General features: G+C 30.3%; 1 protein-coding gene across 1 annotated transcript; it reads right to left on the bottom strand.

Moving 5' to 3' along the window:
* Window positions 1-20,833: 20,833 nt before the first annotated feature.
* LOC129966439 (GSK3-beta interaction protein-like) lies at window positions 20,834-21,181 on the bottom strand. Its single transcript, XM_056080863.1, has one exon. It carries the CDS (start codon window positions 21,179-21,181, stop codon window positions 20,834-20,836), a length of 348 nt encoding a protein of 115 aa, XP_055936838.1.
* Between the last annotated feature and the right edge of the window lie 812 nt (window positions 21,182-21,993).

Genomic DNA, 21,993 nt, shown 5'->3' with positions numbered 1-21,993 from the left:
CTCCACAATAAAGATTAATTTTCCATCAAACTATTTACATTCGAAAGGGAGAGAGAAGCTTAATACTAATGTATTATTTGTCCTTATGTCGTCAACTAGAATGCGAACCTTTAATTTGAGGTATGTGAATGTCTTTGTGTGAGATTGTGTGTAGATATGTGTGTGCGTGTCAATAATTTTGTGATTATGTGTATGCCTGTTTGCACGTGCGCAAACGGGTCTTTGTGTTCCTTTGAATTTTTGTGTGTGTGTGCGTGTGTGTGTATATGTAAGTCTATATTGTCACTTACATAAATGAATGATTCTATCAATTAAAAGATCTATTGGGTCTCCAGAAAAGAATCATTAATTATGAAAATACCGTGCATGCTTATTACCTCCATCCGCCACAATAAAAATTAATTTTCCATCAAACTATTTACATTCAAAAGGGAGAGAGAAGCTTAATACTAATGTATTATTTGTCCTTATGTCGTCCACTAGAATGTGAACATTTAATTTGAGGTATGTGAATGTCTTTGTGTGAGATTGTGTGTATGTATGTGTGTGCGCGTCAATAATTTTGTAAATATGTGTATGCCTTTATGCACGTGCGCAAACAGGTCTTTGTGTTCCTTTGTATTTTTGTGTATGTGTGCTTATGTGTGTGTGCGTATGTGTGTATATGTAAGTCTATATCTTCACTTACATAAATGAATGATTCTATCAATTAAAAGATCTATTGGGTCTCCAGAAAAGAATCATTAATTATGAAAATACCGTGCATGCTTATTACCTCCATCCTCCACAATAAAGATTAATTTTCCATCAAACTATTTACATTCAAAAGGGAGAGAGAAGCTTAATACTAATGTATTATTTGTCCTTATGTCGTCCACTAGAATGCGAACATTTAATTTGAGGGGTGTGAATGTCTTTGTGTGAGATTGTGTGTATGTATGTGTGTGCGCGTCAATAATTTTGTGATTATGTGTATGCCTTTATGCACGTGCGCAAACAGGTCTTTGTGTTCCTTTGTATTTTTGTGTATGTGTGCTTATGTGTGTGTGCGTATGTGTGTATATGTAAGTCTATATCTTCACTTACATAAATGAATGATTCTATCAATTAAAAGATCTATTGGGTCTCCAGAAAAGAATCATTAATTATGAAAATACCGTGCATGCTTATTACCTCCATCCTCCCCAATAAAGATCAATTTTCCATCAAACTATTTACATTCGAAAGGGAGAGAGAAGCTTAATACTAATGTATTATTTGTCCTTATGTCGTCCACTAGAATGCGAACATTTAATTTGAGGTATGTGAATGTCTTTATGTAAGATTGTGTGTATGTATGTGTGTGCGCGTCAATAAATTTTTGATTATGTGTTTAGGTCTTTGTTTTCCTTTGTATTTTTGTGTGTGTGTATGTAAGTCTATATTGTCAGTTACATAAATGAATGATTCTATCAATTTAAAGATCTATTTGGTCTCCAGACAAGAATCATTGGTTATGAAAATACCATGCAGGCTTATTATCTCCATCCTCCACAATAACGCTCAATCTTCCATCTAACTATTTACATTGACTAAAGACGGGAGACGTTGAATACTAATGTATTTTGTGTCCTTTTTTCGACTACAAGAATACGAATGCTTCACTTCATATTTGTGAATGTCTTTGTGTGAGATTGTGTTTATGTATGTGTGTGCGCTTCAATAAATTTGTGATTATGTGTATGCCTGTTTGCACGTGCGCAAACAGGTCTTTGTGTTCCTCTGTATTTTTTTGTGTGTGTATGTAAGTCAATATTGTCAGTTACATAAATGAATGATTCTATCAATTTAAAGATCTATTTGGTCTCCAGACAAGAATCATTGGTTATGAAAATACCATGCATGCTTATTACCTCCATCCTCCACAGTAACGCTCAATCTTCCATCAAACTATTTACATTCCCAAGGACGAGAGAAGCTGAATACTAATGTATTATGGGTACTTATGTCGTCCACTAGAATGCGAAGTTTAATTTGAGGTATGTGAATGTCTTTGTGTGAGATTGTGTTTATGTATGTGTGTGCGCGTCAATAAATTTGTGATTATGTGTATGCCTGTTTGCACGTGCGAAAACAGGTCTTTGTGTTCCTCTGTATTTTTGTGTGTGTGTATGTAAGTCAATATTGTCAGTTACATAAATGAATGATTCCATCAATTTAAAGATCTATTTGGTCTCCAGACAAGAATCATTGGTTATGAAAATACCATGCATGCTTATTACCTCCATCCTCCACAGTAACGCTCAATCTTCCATCAAACTATTTACATTCCCAAGGACGAGAGAAGCTGAATACTAATGTATTATGGGTACTTATGTCGTCCACTAGAATGCGAACGTTTAATTTGAGGTATGTGAATGTCTTTGTGTGAGATTGTGTTTATGTATGTGTGTGCGCGTCAATAAATTTGTGATGATGTGTATGCCTGTTTGCACGTGCGAAAACAGGTCTTTGTGTTCCTCTGTATTTTTTTGTGTGTGTATGTAAGTCAATATTGTCAGTTACATAAATGAATGATTCCATCAATTTAAAGATCTATTTGGTCTCCAGACAAGAATCATTGGTTATGAAAATACCATGCATGCTTATTACCTCCATCCTCCACAGTAACGCTCAATCTTCCATCAAACTGTTTACATTCCCAAGGACGAGAGAAGCTTAATACTAATGTATTATGTGTACTTATGTCGTCCACTAGAATGCGAACGTTTAATTTGAGGTATGTGAATGTGTTTGTGTGAGATTGTGTTTATGTATGTGTGTGCGCGTCAATAAATTTGTGATTATGTGTATGCCTGTTTGCACGTGCGCAAACAGGTCTTTGTGTTCCTCTGTATTTTTTTGTGTGTATATGTAAGTCAATATTGTCAGTTACATAAATGAATGATTCTATCAATTTAAAGATCTATTTGGTCTCCAGACAAGAATCATTGGTTATGAAAATACCATGCAGGCTTATTACCTCCATCCTCCACAGTAACGCTCAATCTTCCATCTAACTATTTACATTGACTAAAGACGAGAGACGATGAATACTAATGTATTTTGTGTCCTTTTTTCGGCCACAAGAATACGAATGCTTCACTTGATATTTGTGAATGTCTTTGTGTGAGATTGTTTATGTGTATGTGTGTGAACGCCAATAATTTTGTGATTATATGTATGCCTGTTTGCACGTGCGCAAACAGGTCTTTGTGTTTCTTTGTATGTGTGTGTGTTTGTGTATGAAAGTTTATATCATCATGCATAACAATGAATGATTCCGTTTGTCCTTATAGTGGGTGCTTTCCTTTATTAGGATTTTTATTTTTATATGTCATGTCTCCGTCTGGATTTTCCCCTAACTCGAGTGATAACGCAAATAGATCGCACTTTCTGCCTCTCCCAAACAATGCCCTTTTTAAATCTATATAAATGTTCAGTTTAACTAAGTTTTAAATCTTTTCTTTAATCAAGGGTTACGGAATGGAGACAATGACATATCCAAGTTTAATTCGTAAAATTTTCTGATATATAATATGTTACACACATGACATATCATAACAAATATGAACCCTTCGTTAAAATATCACTATCATTCCTTTCTCAACAAGCATAAATTATTAATTGTAACTTTTCACATTCAATACGAATTTAAGAGACATTCACAAATAAAGAAACATTAAGCTATATATTTACTTTGTATGGCACAAATACAATTAACTAATTATTTGGCAAAATAATTAGATAACCATATTCATAAAACTCAATTCATTCATTTATGTTAGATTTGAGTGCAAACCATCTCCTTAGATGGTTTGCACTCAAAAGAAACAATTACTTAAGATAACAACTTTTACAATAAGATCACTATATTCTAATGAAAATTCTGAATTTCTATACATTCACACACACTAACTAAAAGCAAACATTTTTTGGTATAATTTCTCAGTTTCAATACTCAACAGAATATGGAATGCTTTTCAGAAATCTTATTCAAATTAAAACAAAATACCAACTGAATATGTGAATTCACTTATGTATTAATTTCAGAATTTAAATTTGCTCTAATTAACACACACACACAAATAATCACACACAGAACTCAAAGTCTTAAATTTAAACACCATATATATTAAAATATATGCTCAATAATAATTCAGATATTATACGAGAACCAGTGAAATACCGACACACAAAACAAAATATTTAAAATAATCATTCATTATTAGCTACCTATTAATATGTAATCCACATTTATGATTCCTTTTAACTGCTAAATTTCTTGCGTCAAGAGAATTGTATGATACAATTCTAATACAGCCACCTGTAATAAGTAATTCTTAAAATAACCACAATTTATTTAAAGCCTGATGCTTTACTTCAGTATCAAAATGCTTAAGTTACAGCTATATAGAACGAGACAGTATCGTAATATTCACTATAGAAATAATTTTAACTTACAGGAAAAAAATTCTGCATTTATTATTCTTATTGTCATAAGCAATGTTGCTTAGCGAAAGTTGTATTCTTTTAAAGCTTCAGAAAATGTGTGATTCTTTAAATAGCAAAAAAAAACAAAAAAAACTGGAACCTATTCAAGAGAGGTGTTTTCTTCCATTTTACAATACTTTGTCAAAAATTTAAAACTAACCAATTCTACAAAATTATCGCTGTCTCAAAAACAACTAATTTTTTTTCGCCTTGTACTGACGTACAAATTAATTCTTCAAATTCCTCAAACGGTGACGAGTTTTAATCAGTGTTTAAAAGTTACAAACTTATTAACATTGGTGTGTTCATAAACAAAATATTTTTGCACTGGTGTACTTTCAAAATATACTATTAAAAAAAATTCTAGATACTTGCAAGGTTAACAAAATAAGATAGTATGCATTAGTTATTAAATACTGACGTATTTTTTAAAAACAACTAAAACAACATTGATATGTTAAAAGATATACTACTGACTATTATTATTTCGCTACAAACAGTATTCATGACAAATACTAAGAAGGGTCCACGAAATCAAAAGCTCTTACCTCCATCCTACCGACTGCGCCAGTAAGGTTTTCCCGTCCAGCTACGATGAGTTCCCGGATTTCACAACAGCCCGGGTTGTCCATTCTGTTAATTAGTTTATCAGTTCATGTAGTGTAGACATGGCCAAATGTCTGTCGGAATAAATAAAGATTAAACGTCAGATTCTAGACTATGGATTTAATTACAATTAAATTACATTATGTACAAGGGTTAACATTTGGGGAATATAGAGCTTTGGTGGCTCAAGAATCATTCCTAAAGCCGTGTTCCAACGACCTGTAGCCTTACAGACGAAGCACGCTTCCCCCTCTCTTGCGGTTTTCTGGGGTGCTTTGATGTTTGTACAGGTTACCGACAATTTTGTCGGTAAACTAAAGGTAAACCAGATCACGGAGTAGACGTTCTACCCCTAGGCCAAGACACCGGCGTCCCTCGCTTCTTCCTCCAGTAAATGCTCTCCAGGGGCGACCTTGTAATCCAGGATACAATATTTGGCCGGATATCACTCTTTTTGGGTGAGAGAACTATGGCTGATCTTTTCTTATATATCTTATTATTCATCAATATGAAAATTAAAATCGGAAATTTCGTTTTCTGACTATTCATTTATTCGATAATGCTCATATTTCCCTCATCAGAAATCTTCATAAATTAGAAAAGAATTTAGTGTGCTACATCCAAACTCATATATTTTTATAAATCTAAAAAGTATGAAATTCCAGCAAAAAAATTATTTTGCCCTCACCTTTCTCAGAGATAAAATTATTCGAGAATGTATGTATTAATATTCCCTTCATCCTGATTCTGAACTAATATTTGTTGAAAAAAAGGTTACGTAGAAAAAAATTGGCGAATTTGCTAAAATTTTGGCGATTTGGTGAAAATAATTTAACTATCGACAATGACCTTCGGAAACTGAAATAGCATTTTTACAAAGAAATCACTTAGTTGTCATTTTTTTCGACATCGAAAAGGCATACGACCGAACTTGAAGATATGGAATTTTAAAAGATTTATATGATCTGGGACTAAGAGGAAATCTTCCTGTTTTTATTAGAAATTTTTTAAAGCTTAGAAAATTCCGTGTTAAGGTGGAATCTGAACTTTCAGATTCTTTTGTACAAGAGGAAGGTGTTCCCCAAGGCAGCGTTTTAAGCGTCACTCTTTTTATTTTAGAAATAAATAACAATTTAAAACTACTTCCAATTTCTGTGAAGGGCTTTTTATATGTTGACGACCTGTATATTTCTTGTACAGGGATGTATATGAATTTTATACAAATACAATTGCAGATCGTAATCAATAATATTACCCAATGGACGAACACTAATGGTTTTACCATCTCAACATTGAAAACGGCTGGTGTGCACTTCTATCGGAAACGTAATCTTCATTTTGATCCTGATCTGAAACTGTATGATCAGCCAGTACCATTTTTAAATGAAATTCGCTTTCTGAGCATTATCTTTGATAAAAAAAAACTCACCTTTCAGTCTCATATAAAACTTTTACATAAAAAGTGTGAAAAGTCTTTAAATATTTTAAAACTCTTATAAACTACAGCATGGGAAGCCGACAGAAATTCTATGATTAAAATATACAAGGCCGTTGTACTTTCCAAGCTGGATTATGGTTCCTCAATATACGGTTCTGCTAGAAAAAGCATTTGCAAAAATTGGATCCTATTCACCACATAGCTCTTCGTCTTTATTCAGGTGCTTTCAGGACATCCCCTGTTAAAAGCTTGTATGTTGAAATCTGTGAACCAGACCTTGAATTAAGAAGACAATTTTCATATCTTAATTATTATTTTAAAATTCAATCTAACATTATTCATCCATTTTATGATTTTAAACTTCGCCCCTTTTTAGTTCGCTTGCAAGATGCCCGAAAATCATTCATCTCTGTCTTTTTTACGAGAGTTCATAATATTCTTTTAGACCTAAATCTACTGTATCTACATGCAGCTCCTCAGCCGGAAAATACTTTTCCACCTTGGAAAATCCCTGAAGTACAATATTTAAATCCTTTTGAAACTTTTTATCGAGTCTGATACAGCAAATTTCATTTTTCAAAAAATTTTCTTAGAACACAGACAACAATATCAAAATTTTATTCCAGTTTTTACAGACGGGTAAAAATTAGCTGCTCATGTCTCTTTTGCGGTTGTTTTCCCTCACACAGTTTCTTCGTTTAAACTTCACCCCTCCTGTTCTGTTTTTACTGCAGAAATAAGTGCTCTTTTATCCGCTTTAGAAAAAATTTCTAATAGCCGGGATAAAAACTTTATCATCTATACCGATTCTCTGAGTGTTTTAAATTCTCTAAAATCGTGTAATCCTCATCCTTTGGTTTTAAAAACCTTAGATACTTTTGATAAACTAACTTCTCGTAGTTACACTATTTTATTCTGTTGGGTATCATCCCATGTTGGAATTTTGGGCAACGAAGAGGTAGATAAGCTGCCAAATTGGCGACTACTTCAATGGCTACTAATATTCCTGCGAACGACATAAAGAAACATATTAAAAAGCTTCTATATTCTAATTGGCAAAGACAGCGGGATCTGTAGACAAACAACAAACTTCATGTTATCAAACCCCATGTGCAACCCTGGCCCTCATTAGCGAACAGAAAAGCGGATACTGTCTTAACACGATAACGAATTGGACACACTCGATTCACCCATATTCATTTGTTGTTAGGTGAACAACCACCACTGTGTTCGCGATGCCATTGTCAAATGTCTGTTCAACATATTTTGTCAGAATGCCCAAATTTCAATGCTCAGCGTTTACAGTTTTTTCAAAAGTTTTGCCCTTCATTATCTTCCCTGTTTGATAAGACACCTCATGTCCAAATTTTTGCTTTTTTAAAGTCCATAAAGTTTTATCCATTGATTTAAATCTTGTTTACTTTTTAGCTTCTCATATTCCCTTCAATTACTGTTTTAAATGATATAATTTTACCCATTGTTTGGAGCAGCATAGTCAACAGCATGGCTCTTGTCCCATAAAACCTCAAACAAACTCAGAAACTGAAAAGTTTCCTTAAACCGGTGCCATCAGTCCAAAATTCGTTACTTTTCCCTTCTGAATATAACCCTCCGAAATAAGATAATTCTTATTTTCTTCTTTACTTATTGATATACATTTGTAAGGCTATTTTCAAATTAATTTTTTTTTTTGTACCCAGGCTTTTTAAAAACTGCTTTTTAATCAAAATTTAAAGTATATTTAAGTTTAGGGAAAGAAGCATTTAAAACAATAAAATCTGTTTCACAGACATATTTCAATTCAATTTACATTTGATTGGATGTAAATACAAGGGTCTATGGAAACGTTCAGCAAAATTATTTGGAAATGTTTTCTATTTGTCCATTGTTCTGAACAAATAGTTCTTTAGGAATAGTGGTAGGCTCTTAGTTTCTATCAAATTGTAAACATATAAATCACTATTCATGGATCTATTAGCATTTTTAGATATAAAAACTGTGATAAATATTTTTTTAGTTGCTTTAGCAACATTTCATCTATTATATTTATAATGAACAAAAATCTATTTAGTGCAGAGACGTCACGGTTACATGAAGTTCCACAAGTGCTAAACACGTCAAAATTTAAATTGCAAGTAGTCTAAAACCGAGTTCCTACGACCCGTGACGGGGCACGCTTCCTCCCCTTCACTCTGACTTACGGTTTTCTGGGGTGCTTTGATGTTTGTCCAACAGTTTGTCGGTAAACTAGACAGGATTTTAGGAACGCAGCTTTGGAATGTATTCTCAGTTCTTTACGTTTACAGATTAAGAAACTCCAATGTTAAAATGGTGAAGTGCATATTGCACTTCACCCTTCCTAAAGGTCATGAATGAGCATTTTAGGAATATTGAAACATAATGATAATAAAAAGGAAAGAATAGATTAGCTTTATGATTATTCAATAATATTACTTACCATATTTAAGCATTTTCTATGTATTATACATAAACATTTGATGAAATAAAATGAAGAATAAATTCATTACACTGTTAATCATGCGCATATATTTGAGAATGTAGGAATGTGCATTGCAGGATGATTTTTTTTTTTTTTTAAGTTTCAACTACTTAATAATCAAGTGAGCTATTAGCATTTTTCCGTGATAGCATCAGCGTATATCACAAGGTAAAAATGATTTTTATGCCTTTAAGATTCAACTTCAACAATACCATTTTAGTTTTTGGTGTCATTGAAGTAATTCTGGTATCATTTTATTTAAGTAACTTTGAAAAAATTTTAAGTATTATTTTATAACAAAATATTTTTCAAATGAAACTAAAAACAATATTGTTTCTGTTAATATTTCATTTTGGCATGTTTTCTGGCACGATTGATGACCTAGGTGTGAAGAATCTATTATACGAAGCATACAAAAAAAGTGTTGCAATCGTCAAAGAATTCAAAACTCAAGATTTTGAGGCATCTCCAAGTGCCACAACTCCCTAAAACCAAAAAACACATTTTTGGAAATATGTGCACGCGAATTATCATGTTTCTATTTGCAAAAATTTCTGAGACATTAAGAAAAGACTAATTTTTATAATAAGATTATTAAATTGCTAAACTATAAGCTTTCTAAATTTTATAAAATGCCCTTTGCCTATAATAAATATTCTTTAAACATTTATCGAAGAGAAGATTACACACATTTTAAGATGTTTTGGCAGGATTTTCTAAAAATTCAGAAGAATTAAAATATGTTTCGCATTCAGCTTCCCACAGCGGAAAAGAGAAGACTGTCTCTGAAGGTCTACGGAAACGATTTCGGTTATTTTACAAATAATGCAAAAGGAATTGCTCAAAACTAATAGTGAAACTGAAATTTCGAATGGATGATCCGCAGGAAACTTTGACGTCAGTCATTTCTGCTTTCAACAATTTCAATGCTGTAGATTTTTACTTTGCCGATTTCTGTATCCAGTTCTACAAACAATATTGTGCGCATATGAGCCTATATTTTATGATTTGATGGTTAGATTAGATTTATGAGGTTAAATGGCACTAGAGCCTATCTTGGCCAAATTGCGCGATATAATGGTTAAAAATACATCATATTCAGCAACACTATGATCTGAGGCCATAGTTCAAAGTGAATCATGAAGGATTGAAAATTTTTGATTACGTGATTCGCAATAATTAATTAAATAGTGAGATTATTGTCTGGTTTTTAAATAACTTGAACTTCGACTTTTGTTGTTTGTTGGTAACAGAAACGTGATATCAACGAATTTAGACTGAAAATTTCTCGATAAACAAAAGGTACATGATTAAACCTTCGAGAACAATTCAATATTAATATGTGCATAGTATCCAAGAAAATATTACAAAATGCAGCAGCCCTAGAGAGCTACACATACCATAATATTCGACAGAACATAGTCCATCCTATTCAAGTTCGCTTCTGATATAAAAAGAAATTATTCTAGCAATAACAGTGAGATCACTAAGTATTTACATGACTGACAACTGGCTCCTCCCAAGAAGACAACGAGGTTAACTGAATTCTTAACAAGCATGTTTCAATTGAGGGTAACGTGAAGCTTGCAAATTCGTGTGCTTTGAGAAAACGAAATTCTCTGTTTAGTTTAGTTATATTAGCCTCCAGTTTTAAAGCAACACTAAGGCTATTTAGAGACGGACTTCGTAATTTTGAACCACATCAGTTGACGAGAACGACATCTGAGCTGGCACACATCCCCTCTCCACCCTTCCACACCAGCGGAAGGACGTTTGGCCCCGACAGATTTAATGTGCACCAGACTCCCTTACACGACAGTTCAGTGGAATCGGGTCTCAAACCTGAAACCCTCTGGTTCCGAAGCCTTACCATCAGGCCACCGTAGCCCCAACAAAATGCCTGATATTACTGCTTTCGATTAGAGCCAATCTTAAGAAGAACAGCGCCAAATTAGAAAAAAAATTAGTCAACGACTTTTTTATATTTTAAGAATCTAAAAATTTAAAATTAAGAAAAGAAACCAGCGGAATTTTACTCTTTTCGACTTTCTGGTATGGCATAAAATGACGTGTTATAGATTTTCTTTATTATGATAATAGTTCTTTTCTCCCATTAGGAAAGAAAAAAAAATTATGCAAAATAATAATTTTGTTGAAAAGCATACGTAGGTAATGTTATATTTTTCATTTATATCAAGTAATATATTTATCTAAAATGTTATATTTTTCATTTATAATTGTCACGAATAAACTCACGACGAATTTCTCCCACTCACAAATAAAGAGATAAAAGATAGTCAACCTTTTTATGGACTTAATTCTAACAATGAAAAAGATCAAATATTATGTTGATGAAGTCATCATTTATTCAATTTAATCTTTCAAGCTTTTTTCAGTTTAGAGATATCATGTCCACAAATAAATAGACGGAAATATATGTATTTTTTGTAAACGGATTTCATTCAAAATTGGATCGATATTAGCAGTTTTAGTAATATGACCACAAATCAAATTTCATCTATGGAGTTATAGTATTATTGATCAACTTAATTTCAAAACCTTTAGGAGGCGGGGGATTCTGCCCGAAGAATATTTAAGATGTGAAGATTCTTCGGCCTCTCTAGAGTGAATTTATTAGACGCAGCGGTTTCCTCTTGCATATTTTATATGCTACAAAGTTTGAATAAAAGCAGCATTTAGATTCTTTGACTCATTTTTTCACCCTCCGAGACAAGTGCAGAGCATTTTGCCTTCTTAATTTAACTCTAATACCACTGAACTGAGCTAAGAGTCAACAGCATACTGGTGCGGACACCTTAAACGCGAGGTTCAATTATGAACAATTGTCCATTTGGCCTTCTTCCAACCATTAACGAATGCTTATAATTGGAAAGAAAAAAAAATTGAAAGAAGACTAAAAGCGATGATTTTCAATAATCATTTGACCATCAACATATGCTTAAAGCATAAAAGAGAAATGAAAGATTAAAAGCGATTTTCAATAATCATCTACAGATATAAAACCTCGAATTGATTTTTGAGATAACTTCCAACGAGAGATTTATAGCATACTTACAAGAAACATTTAAGAGATTGTTTTTAGTGTAGATTTGGGTACCCCTTCGATTGGCGAAAAATTTCATCGATGAAGCGCAACTTATGGTTTCCATAATGTTTTGTTTTCATTGACGTTACTGTTGGGTTACCGACTGAAAATGCCCTTGGGGCCAATTAAATTGGCGTCACAAAAATTGCCAAAAAAAAAAAAAAATCAAGGGGCACCCAATTGTAAACTTTTGCCCAGCGATTTGTATCCAAGATTTATGACTTTTTCTTCCAAAATTTACATATAAAGTTGCAAAATGTTATCTTTATTACATTACTACATTAATAAGCGAATATGAAGGACTAGTAAATATTTTTATGCAGGTTTTATGAAAGGCATCGAAAATTTTCTGAATTAGAACCTCTTAAGTTTCTGTCATAGAATAGTTGTGAGGGATTTAAAAAGCCTCACTTTATAAAGAAATTTTACTGAATATTTTTGTATTTTGTTATGAAAATTTTTTAATTGAATAACTAAAAAATAACGGTAATAACTTTAGAAATTGATTTCTATTATCCTAAGTTGGGTACAATACCATTATATTTTCATTTATATCAAAAACATTATTTTGTTTTTAATTGAAATTCTAAGTTTTTTAGTGAAGTCCATATTATTAGACATACATAAATTTTTATGAAATATAGATATGAATAATAATTTCTACTTACAATTTGTAAAATTGAAACAAATTTATTAAATATTTGTCTATATGAAGGAAAAAAAATTTTCAAAATCGGTTTGAACGGTGATAGCTCATTTCTGTCAATAATATAAATTTTACACACGATTTCCTATAAATTTATATATTAACTAAATATACGTTAATGTATATACAAATTTATTTTGAAATTCAATTATCTCCAAGTATAAATTAAATTGAACGATAAACAAAAAAGCGCCATCAAAAATTTTCTTAAAATGGTATAAACAATTTTTCAATTGTTTTATTCCTTGATTAGTGGTTTTAAACCGCTTCAAGATGAGAAAATGAAAATAAGAACATAAATGACCTCATTCAAAATATGTAAATTTGCAGCAATTTCTAGGAATCTGAATTGAAAAAGAATCTTTCAGAAATATCTTATGAAGTATTTCCCAAACAGTTTGTTAAAAAAATTCGTTAAATGAAGAAAATATACTTTACTAACCTCCAAAGAAAAGAAGATTGCAAACGTTTGAAGATTTTTCCTCGAGAGACTTTCTTTTACGAATTAATCAAAACCAGGAATTTCTGCAACCAGTACATCATGAAAATGAAGAAAAGACGCTCTCCAAACATGAATTACAATAATAATGATTTCAGTCATTGTTCATATATTGAATTGTTTGAAATGTTAAGCATTGCTTGAAATTTTAAAACAAAGTAAATTTGGAACAATGAATGATCCAAAGATAACAATGTTTTGCTTTGTTGTATTGCAATTGTTATAGAATTTTCTTCTGGTTAGTTGGTAGTTGAGGTTTCTTGGCGCAAAAGCCAAATTTGGCCATACTGCGCCAAGCATATGGTATTATATCAAACTTGAAATTGAAATGTAATTTAATTTTAAAGTTTCAGCAATTCAATAAAAACATGGATATAAAAGTTTTAAAACCTAATTAACACGAAAGTAAAATTCAGAATTCCAGCGAATAAAATTGCACAATCAAACACGAAGAAATGTTTAAAACAAGAGTTAATTTTTCCATAGAATTAAAATGCAAAGACTAAAATTTTCAAAGAAAGCAAAGAAATTTATATTTCGAATATTACTATATAATTTGTTAAGAATAAATGGTAAAAACGAAGTAGGCACAGACAAGCAAACAAATTATACATTTTTGTACTTCGTTTGGAATAATATATTTAAGCTTTTATTTTGTTGCTTTAGGAGGAGGGGAAGCATGTGTACGAACATCTGAAGATGTCTCCTCTAACTCCTCACTAATATTGTATTCCAGAATGTCCTCCGGAGCCCTCGAAGTACTCATTTCCTCATCCGTTGCCAAAACTTCAGCTTTCTTAGAAGCAGGATAGAGAAGAGAGAGATATCTTCATCAGTAACTATGATTTTATTCTTTGGAGAATTAGAGGAAAGGTTGGCCTCTTTTGAAATGGTGTTTGAAAATTGTTTCGGTGAAGTTTTCCAAAACTTAGAACTGTGCTCATTATCCGAATTCAGTTTGGATGCTGCTGTACTACGTATATAAGTTTTATAAGATTTCGAGGTTTTGCCCACACTTTTGGACAAATAATTCCTATTAATGTTAGAATCTTTTTTCAGTTTTTTCCTATTTTGAACAGTCTTAAAATTAGAGAAGTCCGGTGGATCAGCAGTACACTCTGGAACTCCAGATTTAGATAAACTTAGTTTTTCAGCAGTATTATTTGAAGGTAAAATTTATAAAGGCTTCAGCAGATTTAGGGCAAGTTTCAGAAGGTATATATGATGCTTGGAATACAACAGAAACAGAAGGCAAGACCCCAGGGTTCACTTGAGTGCTTTTTGTTTGAACCTTTTTTTGCACCACGCTTGCATAACTTATTTCAGGTGCCGGTAAACGGGTCTTGACATTTCGCTTTGCTTCTGCGTACGTTATTTGTTTCATAACTTTTTCTGAAACGACTTCCTTTTAAAATGTCCAAGTGGGGCATGTACGAGAAAAGAAAGCATGAGGACTAATATGTTTAGATGCAATATTTTTTTTTAAAAAAGTGACTTTAGAAACCATGCTTACATAGTCGTGAAATTAGTTTTTATCTTAAGGCCGAATATTTAAATATTTACCATTGTAATTTCAATTCTGATTACGATAAAGGTCCAATCTATATAAATCTATACTTTTGGCAAGAAATTCAGGGGCGAAAAAAACAAAAGAACGAATAAAATATAAAGTAATATATTTTATTTTTAGCTTTCTTTCGTGCATAGATTCAAGACAAATTGAAAATTAGTAATAAATCATTCGCAGCGCTTTTAAGAAAATAGGCAGAAATTTGCTACTACATTATTTGCGAATAAAATTTAAACTCATGATACTGTATTTGAGAATTAAGCGTTTTAATGTAGCACGTTTAGATGTTGCATTTTAAATGTCATTTGCGGTACATTGGATTATGTATAGTTAAATGTGACAGTAAAATAAACTAGAAAATGAAGTAATATATTTCAGATTTGAAGGAATTTCAGTAATTATCAACATTTTCTTATTGAAAATGTTTTTTTTTTCTCTTGAGAATTAACCAGCGGCTGTTTTTAAAATTATCAATATGATTCCTATCATTTATTTTAGCCAGCCAAAAAGCTTATATTTTTGCAAAAAAAAAAACCTTATTTGAACAGCTTTAACGTAAAAAATACTTTAGCTCATTTCAAGTATCAGTTTGTGGAATGTATATACATAAAAGCATACATACATATAGAAAGAGCTACACATTATTGATATCCATTTAAATTTGAATTTAAAGCCCTTTCTATGCATTTTTTTTTTCATTTTGTTAAATAAAGTTAAACCGTAAGAAATATAAAGATTAAATCCTCATAAAACTAAAAATTATAATTCATATTATTAGATTAAATTTGTATTATGCACATCAGAATTATAATTTTTATAAATGTCTTCCGTGTGGGAAAATCATAAACGTATTCCTTTAAATAAATACATTTTTAAAGCAAATTTCTCACACTTTATATTTATTATATTCAACACTCGTTTGAAACGTGGTAAGGGTCATCAGCATTTTTCTCAAGGAAGTTTCGTTTCGTTATTAGACACAAGGAGTATCTTTCTCATTCATAGTGAGTTGATTACTATTTGGCGTATATTGTAAAATCGCCAAATCTTACATGCAAAGATAAAGTTTATAATGTGTCTTTCTTGACACTTGAGGGAAAGGGGGAAATTTAGCGAGCGCAAATACCATAGAACCGCAGATTGAGAGGAGGAGAATCTGGAAGGCAGACGAGATCACTAGGATACCTCGGGTTCGTGAAGACCGTTACACCTAAAGAAGGTGTGTCCCTGAGGAGAAATATTCTTGGGTGTTGATGGTTTAATAAAGTCTCAACTTCGGGGCCAGAGTTTCAGTTTCGTAATTCGATACCGTATATGTAGGCTCGATGCCCGTTAAATTTGAGGTCGTGGGTTTGACGCTCTCTCGCTGATGTGGTGCGAGTTCAAAAGTCATCCTCTAACCGCGGTTCTAAAATTATGAGGCCTTCATCAATATAGTCCTCGCACTTGTTTCATGATGTGATAATATAAGCCTGTTCACTGATGGATAAGTGCATTAATTAAGAATAATTAAACTTCAAAATTTTATGTCTTACTTAAGATTCTCATCTACATTCAGAATGTCACCCACCAACCCATTGCATTCATATTTTTCAATTTCGTACCTAGTATAGAATTATATTCCTTTATCTTACTTTTAAATCTACTATGAATTAAAATACCGTCAACACAAATTTCACAGACAAAACATTTATTGCTTTGTATGGATGCTTACAAATAGAATTTACAATTCTTTTTCTTCCAAATAATTATTTCTTGCAATCAAATAATTTTCATCAAATCAATAATCATTGTAAACAACAATAACAAGTCAAATAACAGAGATATCAACAATAACAAAGTGTGAAACATTATTTTTATGCTCTCTCTATATAGCATATGGTATATAAGAAGTGCCATAGTAAAAGTAAGCATTAACTTCATGTTAAATTTAAATACAAATAATTTGAGCAACAACTCCTAAAACTACTACAATGTCTAATTAATAAGTATATTTTTAGAAAAAAAAATCAATACATTAGTAGTATAAACACTGGCAGGAATATCACATAATAGATGATTTACACATAAACTGACTAGTGCAAACTGGCCAACTCAAAATCCAGCAGAGCTGCAAAATATGAAATATACCCTTTTAAAAAATGGAAATGTTTGATTTATTAAATAAAAAATTTTACCATTATTATTTGTATTTAAACAGTATTAAGCATTAGTATTTGATGTCTTCAAATTAAATGTATTTTAAATAAGTAACAAACTAACAAAACTATTTTCCAAGTCAATGTAAATACTATTCCTATTCCCTGATTAATGCTGGAAAGTCATTCAAAAGTTTAAGTTCTCCTACTATAATTTTATTTTAAAAAATCTATTTGAATAATTGTGTGATAAAAAAGAGAAATGAAGTATTTGAATAACATATATGAAGTTCCCTTTTCAAAAACATTAGACTCAGATATAAAAAATAAAATGAAGAGAAATAGAAAAGCAGAGAGAAAGGAATGAATTTCAATTTATGATTTTCTAAATGATTAGGAACAACCTTTGCAGTTTTAGAACGTCAATTTCTCCTTATTTTAAACAGAATTTTGTAATGTAAATTAAGTAATTTTCAATCGATTCAAAATTTAGTGGCTCATTCAGGTTCCTCATGTAGCCACTGCTTTTCATAGTGACACATTATGTAGAAAATGCATTTTCAAATTTTAATTGTGATTACAAATACAACAGACAATTGGTTTTATATAAATTTGCATAAATTTATTAGGAAAAATTGACAAATTTTACCAAATAAAGGAATAAATATTTTAAATAAATATACAAGGACTATTGCAAATCAACAGCTCCCAATGGATGAGCTGTCAGTGATATGAACTTAACAATCTCAACTCTTTAAATCTTAGAACAATGGTGCAATTCAAAATCATTAAGGAATGTTCATCAAGAAGTAAATATCAGCAAATGATTGAAACAATATACATAAATAAATGATATGAACTGATAACTCATATTAAGAATTACACAAATACATGAAAAATTATATACAATCAGATTTTTGTGATATAACTAATAAAAACCTTTGACAATAAAATAAGTTCAGTTTTGACAATAAAATCAATCATATAACCTTAAATTTAAACTTTTCAGCTCATAACAAAATTGTATATTAAATTATTGAAGGTAGTCAGATAAGAGAAAAATTGCAAACCCAATGAAAATAAGCTGATAACTGTGCTGCTAATTTATCAAAAGTTATTTAAGCCTTTAAACAACTGATTTCAGTATATTATATGGGCAAAGCCTAGCTAACTTGACTGAGCACATTGAGGGTTTGATAGCATAGTTGGTGGGAACTTTCTAACAAACACAGAGCAATAGTATATAATTTAAGGTATGCATTTATATAAAATCGTTTTACATATCTGTGTTGCATTTTAATATTTTAATAACTAATTTGAAAACTACACAGATTTTTTTTTTACAAAAAAAAAAAAAAAAATATCAACAATTTTTAATGATAAAATTGGCACAATTTCATAATGTATATATGTTTTAGGCAAACTCAAATATTACATTAGAGCTAACCATTTATATCCTATCAGTAATAACTTCAAAATTTGAAATAAGTTTTAACAGTGAAACAAAATATAAAAGAAAAAGAATTTAACATTTATAATTATGTGAATGATGCAATTGTTCAGTAGCACATATAAAAACTTTTAATCACATTCCTAAAAGATATCAATTATTCAAACTTGCATAAAAGGAAGGATCAAAATGTTGGAAAGATGAATGCTTCAAGGACGTTTTATTGGTGAGGTGATTATCTTAGTAAGAAGTTTCTATTCTGTTACTCATAATTACATTTCTTTAAGTAGGAGGGAACTCTGCAGCATTTACAAAAAGGAAATTTTTATGCTGAAAAGTTACAAAGCAATCATAGCCTAAAACTGATAAAGATATCAATATGATGAAGCAAATAGTTGTCCAGTTCATATTGTCTTGTTCCCAAGAATATCAAGATTTTTAAAAAATAAAGACCTATTTATTATCGTCCCTAAGTTCAAAATATGATCATAAACATTATAAAAATAATCTTTTAGGATGATTACACACTTTTTAGCACTTACAGCTTCTCTGTGACGACTCTACTACAAAATTTTGAATATCAAGACACCATTCTCCCATACTTATTTCAAATGGTAAAACAATGGACAAGGATAATTACTTATACATTTTTCACATGTGACAGAATTAATCTCTGACAATGCACTTGTAAATCATCTTCTAATGGCTAGAGTTTTTCATTATGTACTTCTTGCTTATTTGTGTGGTTTAATGTTTTTCAGATTTTTATTTGTTCCAATTAGTAAACTCTCTAATAGAGGACTAATTTTTAATCACTATTTGAATGTGATACTTATGAATAGAAACAAATGCAATTGCAGCAAATTAAATGACCAATGATTTGCAAATTTATAATAATAAAATTAAACTAAATCAATCTATAAAATAATATCTTTCAGATATATATGGAATAAATGAAATATGATATTTACATTGTTAGACTAGATTTCAAAAAGCAGCAAACTTTGCCTTATACTAGCATGAAGTATCAAAGCAGCATCACAAAAGATTATATGAGATAGTTTTCACAACTGAAAATGAGTACTAATAGAAGTGTATAATCTTCATGTTATGAAAGTGCTCCAATGGCATTTTTAGCAACTCAAATAATTTCACTGCAAGTCTCCAAATATTCTAAATCTTTAGTAAATATATGCATTGAAAATCTCAGATTATCAATTTAATATCATAATTACATTTTTTATCTTCAGACACGATAACTTAAATGAGAGAGATGGGGGTAGGGGAGTTCAAGATTTTCTATTTCATTACATGTTAGATCTATCTTTCTCACTAGGACAAGATTTGAAGATAATTATTTTATCTCAACCTTAAATGTCATGTTTTCTTAAACTATACAAACTCCATAGATACAGAAAAAGAATTCAATGAAGCTATTTTTGAAATACATGTAACAAATCAAAGGATAACTTTTAATATGAAGTTTCCATCTCTTGAATAATGTCTGAAATAATATTATTTCAAATTATTACTTACATAAGTTAAAACTTTAAAATAACTAATTTATTACATTTTCAAAATAACATAAAAATATGATTCATTTTAATGAATAATGTTCAAATGATAAATTGAAAATTTTACAGGTGCAGTTTTATTATATACTATTAAAGCCATTTCTAATAACTCATCAATACTTATATCTTTCAACTTAATGGGTAGAGCTCAAGGTTATAGATGCAGAAGGCAGCAATACTTTTTTTTATTACATTATCTTGCAATGGTACTAATTTTTTTTATAATAGTTTATATTTTCAGTAGTTACAATAAAATTTTAATAAAAATACTCTAAATATGTAAATGCATATCAATTCAAAGCAAGTGAAAGGATTATAGTAAAAAAGCATACATAAAGCATATATAAAATAACAAAATACAGATTTCATACAATAAAATAATACAGATTAATATTAAAAAGTAAAGATATAAAAAAAAGGAGCAATTACTTCAAGTTCATAACAATTTCAAAATTCAATACAAAATTTAAATAATCACAAAAATATAGATTCATATATTATTTTCCAAAAAAAAAAAAAATCACCAATTTGTGAATTATTATTATAATTTAAATACTTCATTACAAGAAAAAGCTAGCACAATTTTTATGTAACAAATTTTTAAAGAATATTCAAGTAATTAAAAAATTAGAGGAGGAATATTAATAAAACATATATAAGGAAACTAAATAATACAACAAAAATAACTTATGGGAATAAATAACAAAGAATTTTTTCAGCTATTTTGAAAGCTGTTAAGATGACAGTTGACTCAACTTTTTCTCCAATGCAGCAGCAAAACATTCCCTGAACTGAGAGCTGTATTTATCCATGAGAGCATAGGGTGTTTCATAATATGTTTGATCCTTATAAGTCTCTTCAACTTTATCAAAGTAATCAGAAACAACCCTGAATCCATAGCTTGACAATTCCACACAGAACTTTTTGCCTTCTTTAGTTTCAACATTAAAATATATCTCAGTTGAAGACTGGGGAAGATTTGTTGAAATGGTAATAGTTTTTAGAGCAAAGCCAACATCTCGAATCACAGCTTGAGCTTCTTCCCGCCAATCAATACACTGTTCTTCATCATGAGTAGTCATTATTTTCTAAAGAGAAACGCAGCATAAATTTCAAATTATTTACTGATTATTTATCTTAAAATTGTAATGCTGTTAATACTAAAGGTTTGGTTTCTTGTTAACAGAGTCTCAAATTCAGGATAGGAAAAACATTGGTCTGAAATCTTTTTCAGCCAAGCATATGATAAGTCTACAGGTCTGTGCAAATTCAAACTATCAGGATTAAATGTCCTAAACCTAGTGTGATATAAAAGTCTAAACAGGAAGGAGTATTTACTTATATATATATTGATTATATACCTTAAATAATCTTAAAATGAGATTTTAGTCTAATTATACTTAATTATATATTAATAATATGACAGAGTTCATTCAAAATTTTAAAAACATTTAATCAAATTATGAATTACAAGTTTCTTTTGATTTTGTTTTTTTTTTTAATGAAAAGTTAAACTTTGCAAATATGTTTTCAATTCTAAAGTCATGAAATCATTTAGATAAATGATTTCACAGCTTTAAATGGCTTTTCATTTAATAAAAAAAGCTTATTTTTAATTGAATACAAAATAATACCTACAAATGCATTATTATAACACAGATTACTGGTTATCAAAAAGCATTATCAAAAAATGATATTCATGAGAGCATTTTGATAATCAGATGTTCTAAAAGAAATTAAATACAAAAAATGACAAATTAAAAATCAGGAATTGAATTTGTTTTATATCTAATCATACAATGTAAAATTTTAAGATTCCTACACATTATATCAAAGTCTTTGCAGTCTGAAAGTGTAGATATGTCATCAGCATATGGATTGCTGGAGAACAGAT

Source organism: Argiope bruennichi, chromosome 4, assembly GCF_947563725.1.
Source record: "Argiope bruennichi chromosome 4, qqArgBrue1.1, whole genome shotgun sequence".
NCBI lineage: Eukaryota > Metazoa > Arthropoda > Arachnida > Araneae > Araneidae > Argiope > Argiope bruennichi.
The sequence above is the reverse complement of the archived record's forward strand: the minus strand, read 5'-3'. Positions and strand labels throughout refer to the sequence as shown.